The sequence below is a fragment of the Myotis davidii genome, unplaced genomic scaffold (assembly GCF_000327345.1).
Source record: "Myotis davidii unplaced genomic scaffold, ASM32734v1 scaffold698, whole genome shotgun sequence".
In the NCBI taxonomy this organism is placed as follows: Eukaryota; Metazoa; Chordata; class Mammalia; order Chiroptera; family Vespertilionidae; genus Myotis; species Myotis davidii.
In genome coordinates, this window is record NW_006290032.1 from 2,477,509 (window position 1) to 2,481,478 (window position 3,970).

Genomic DNA, 3,970 nt, shown 5'->3' on the forward strand with positions numbered 1-3,970 from the left:
TCTGTTGTAAAGTTGCTTTGCGGTCATGTGGATGTGCAATATGGAGTCAGTCACTTTGATAATTTCACCTGAAAGAGAGAGAGAGCGAGCCTTCTTTCTTACTAAAAGGCCATAAGGAAAACGAACAGCCAAAGGAATCGTGTCAGATGCCAGTGTTACATCGTTTTCAAACCATCAAGACAGTGGCTTGAACTTTAAAGAAAATTTGTTCATCAACGTTATATTTAGCAGTTTAAGAAAATACCTTTTTCATCATAAGCGATTACATCTCTTAAAAGTAACACATAAAAACGTTTGAGGCCTTGTTCAAAATAGCCTTCCTTTTTCGTTTCAGAACTTCACGTTCACGCGCTGTTTCAGTGGACAAAGTCCTCCCAGTTTGCGGCCGCAGGAAAGCGATGGACACGGACGCTCGCGGAATTGGAGACTGCAGCGCATCCCAGTGGACACGTCAGGATAGCACCCGCTGCAGCACCGTCTCACACGAGCATCCCACGCTCAGCTTCCACGCCCACAGAGCCGCGTGAACATGGCGTGGGTGAAGTTCCTGCGGAAGCCGGGCGGCGGCCTGGGGAAGGCCTACCAGCCGGGGAGCCTGCTGTCGCTGGCGCCCACCAAGGGCCTGCTCAACGCGCCGGGCCAGAACAGCTGCTTCCTCAACAGCGCCGTGCAGGTAGGCCGGCTCCAGGCGCTGCGCTGCGCGGGGGAGGCCTCGCCTGTGCTTCCACTGCACGTTAAGAGTAGAGTTAGTGACTCCAGTGACTTGTATCACTTAATGGTGGCAGCAATATGTGGGCTGGGCACTTCGGTTATTATAACAAAAGGAATTATTTTTTTCAGCAGGGTCAGATATTACTACGATATGAAGATATCGTTTGATTTATAGTCACTACTTAGTAAATTAAGAATATGTTTCTCAAATACATAAAATAGTTTTGGAATCAGCTAATTTCCTCCCGTGCCCCCTACACGCACACACATCCACATACTTTTTAAAAGGAAATCCAGTAGGATCCCCACCGACAGCATAAAAGGAAACAAGCCATCTGTGTCGAAACGAGCTGGGCTTTTAATCTCAGTTCCAGCTTCCTCACCCCCACTGTGCTGTAGCCCACCTCTGTGGGAGGATTCATGATTGGGACTCCACTGTTTTTGTTAAATTGGAGGTTGGTCCATTTTGCTTCCGTCCTTGTTGCAGTCCTTGTAATTAACAAGTGTGTGTTAGCCCGCTTTTCTGTCTTAGATAAATGTCCTTGTGTGTGGTGTGGTTTCTGTTCCCCAGTCCCAGCTTTTGTAGGATCTTGTGTCCTTCCGGCCACTACCAAAGAGGATTTAGAATGTTGGGCTGTTACTCTGTTGACCTCAGAATGTATCTTAGAAGAATTTATTGAAAATAAACCACTTTTCACATATTTTCCATTGCTACTTTTCCCTCCTCACAGCTCAGAGTAGAAAGACAGGTACTGGGTAGTTAGCCCCTTAGTTAAATGAGCCTGTCAGGACTGCTCAGACATCCCAGCAAGGACACGCACAAGGGAAAGGAAATGGAGAAGTGCCCGATACGATGCACTTTTTAAATGAGCATCCGTGACCTTCCCATGAAGAGGCTCTGCACATCCTATGCAGCGGCCCTCGCTGGTGCTGGCATCCTGCGTGCAGCCTGCGTGGCGTCTGCTGGCACCTCTCAGCGTTTCCCGTGGCCCAGGCTGTTGGCCATGTGTTCTGGAGTTCTTGTGTGTCTGGGAAAAACTCAACTTCGTTTTGTTGGTGAAAGATGCTTTCACCACTAAAGGCGTCCGAGTTGCCCGCTTTCTCTTTGGTTCTGTGCAGCTCTCGCTCCCTCTCTTTGGCTCACGTTGTTTCTGATGAGAAGCTGTCGTCTTACCTGTCCCTCTGCCCACGTCCTCTCCTCTCTGTCCCTGGGCGGCACGGTGGTCGTGTGGTACTTCCACATCGTTCTCGTCGTGTGTCTTGTAGTGGGTTTGCTGAGAACTGGTTTATAATTTTAACCAAATCGGGAAACTCTGACCATTATGTCTTCAGGTTTTCCTGTGCCTCCTGTGGAGGCCGCAGGTACGACACCCTGGCGGCTGTGGTGGGAATGACAGCGGCAGGGGCAGTTGGCACTCCTTGCCTGCCAGCTCTGCCCGGCACTGCGCTCCCACTTTAAAGGTTATGGCTGAGTGCTTGTCACTTACCAAGAGCCCTGTGGGCAAGGCAGCCACGGTGTCCCACGGTAGCGATGTCAGGTTTCTCAGACCGACTTTAAGTTCTGGACTGATTTATTTAAACAAGTACAGTCCCGCCTCCCCCCCTTCTCTGTCTTTTAGTAGCAAATGATGACTGGATAGTTGTAGCCAAAGTATTGGGGTTATTTCTAACTGCTCTTCCTACTGGGCCGCACCCCGTTCCCAGCCAGGCGCCCTCCCCTCAGTGCGGAGGGAGAGGTGGCCGCTGCTCACCCTGTCTTCTCGCTCACCCGCTCTGACCCATTTGCTGCACCCTGGTCTCAAGTCCAGTTGTGTTTCCTCTGAATTTCACTTCGTTCCAAGTATTACGATCACTTCTTCCGTCGTGTCTGCCAAGTCCCCGTAGTACCGCGTGTCCTGTTCATAGAGCCCTGACCTGAGGCCTCCGCCGCCTGCCCGCGCTGCTCAGGCTCCCTGGGCGCCGGAGGCCTCGCTGGCTCCTGCTGGTGCTGTCTGGGGGGAGGGGGGGCTGTTGTGCAGGAGGTTAAAGGCCGTCTGGTCTGCAGTTTCTAGGACATTTCCGCCTCTTCTCGCCGAGCCTCACCGTCTCTCCTGCTCTCGCCGCAGGTGCTGTGGCAGCTGGACATATTCCGGAGGAGCCTGCGGGCCCTGACCGGGCACGTCTGCCAGGGCGAGGCCTGCATCTTCTGTGCGCTGAAGGTATCTCTCAGAGCTCCACGGCTGCCGTGGTTGTCTCTCCAAGTGTTTACTTTTACGTGACAGTTTATTTGATTTATTTGCCATATTTGATAGCTCACTTGTAATTAAAGTTCATTGTCAAGTGATTTATAATTCTGAGGATGAATTCTTAAGGTATGATTTATTTGGGTTTGTGTTTTCATTTTTCACTTCTATACAAGGACAGTTAAGTTAATATTCTACAGGGTATGAAATTGTTGGGAACATTACCTTTTACTTCAAGCATGTCAAACTCAAAGGCTACCATGGGCCAAATAAGGTTTAAGTTGATGTGGGCCAAAAAAAACAAAAGCTTCAATTTTCATGGAAACATAGGTTTATTTCAATAGAGACATGCTGAATACAAAGGGCTAAAATAAATGAGTCATTGTTAACATAAAAGAACAGAACATTTTAATAAAAACTAATATTTTTCTTGAACATTAGCTTACCAGACACTGAACAACTGCACAAATTAGTAAGCGTAACGCAAATAAACCTATTTTTCTTGTTCTCCGAAAGCAAAATATTTCCTGTTTTGCACACCAAGCAAGTCAGTCCAAGACTAATGCCGTGGCCATTGGCTGCTAAAATATTCGCTGCTAGGATTAGTGGAGAGAAATGGTGCGCCTGCGTGTAAGGCATGTAAGGGAAATGAATGCAACACGATTATAGTCATCAGTCATTGGTGACTGTTGTAATTCCTTATTAATAATTATGTAGAACAGGATATTGTAAAAATTAAGTCATGAAATTTTAATTGAAACGTTTCTTACTGTTATATTGGCTGGGCCGCAAAAATATTCACTGTGGGCCGTGTGTGGCCCACGGGCTGTGAGTTTGACATTTTCTTTTTACATTATTTTGAAACTTAGTTTTAAAATGTTTTTTTGAACTCCTAAATTCTGGTTGCCAGGGAAACAGGAGTGAACAGAATGATACAGCCCTGCTTTCATGGAGCGTCTGTTCTAGGGAGGGGAGGCATATCAGACGGTAGTAACTGCAAATGAGGGCAGGGGACCAGGAAGGGGATAGAGTTGAGA

General features: G+C 48.0%; 1 protein-coding gene across 1 annotated transcript in view; it reads left to right on the plus strand.

Moving 5' to 3' along the window:
• The first annotated feature begins 308 nt into the window (after positions 1 to 308).
• Positions 309 to 3,970, plus strand: part of USP53 (ubiquitin specific peptidase 53) — a 34,019-nt gene continuing 30,357 nt past the window's right edge. The window contains exons 1-2 of the mRNA XM_006762902.2: positions 309 to 673; positions 2,817 to 2,909. Of these exons, the coding sequence (XP_006762965.1) occupies positions 530 to 673; positions 2,817 to 2,909 (237 nt within the window). The 5' untranslated portion in view covers positions 309 to 529. The remainder of the gene's footprint in view (positions 674 to 2,816; positions 2,910 to 3,970) is intronic.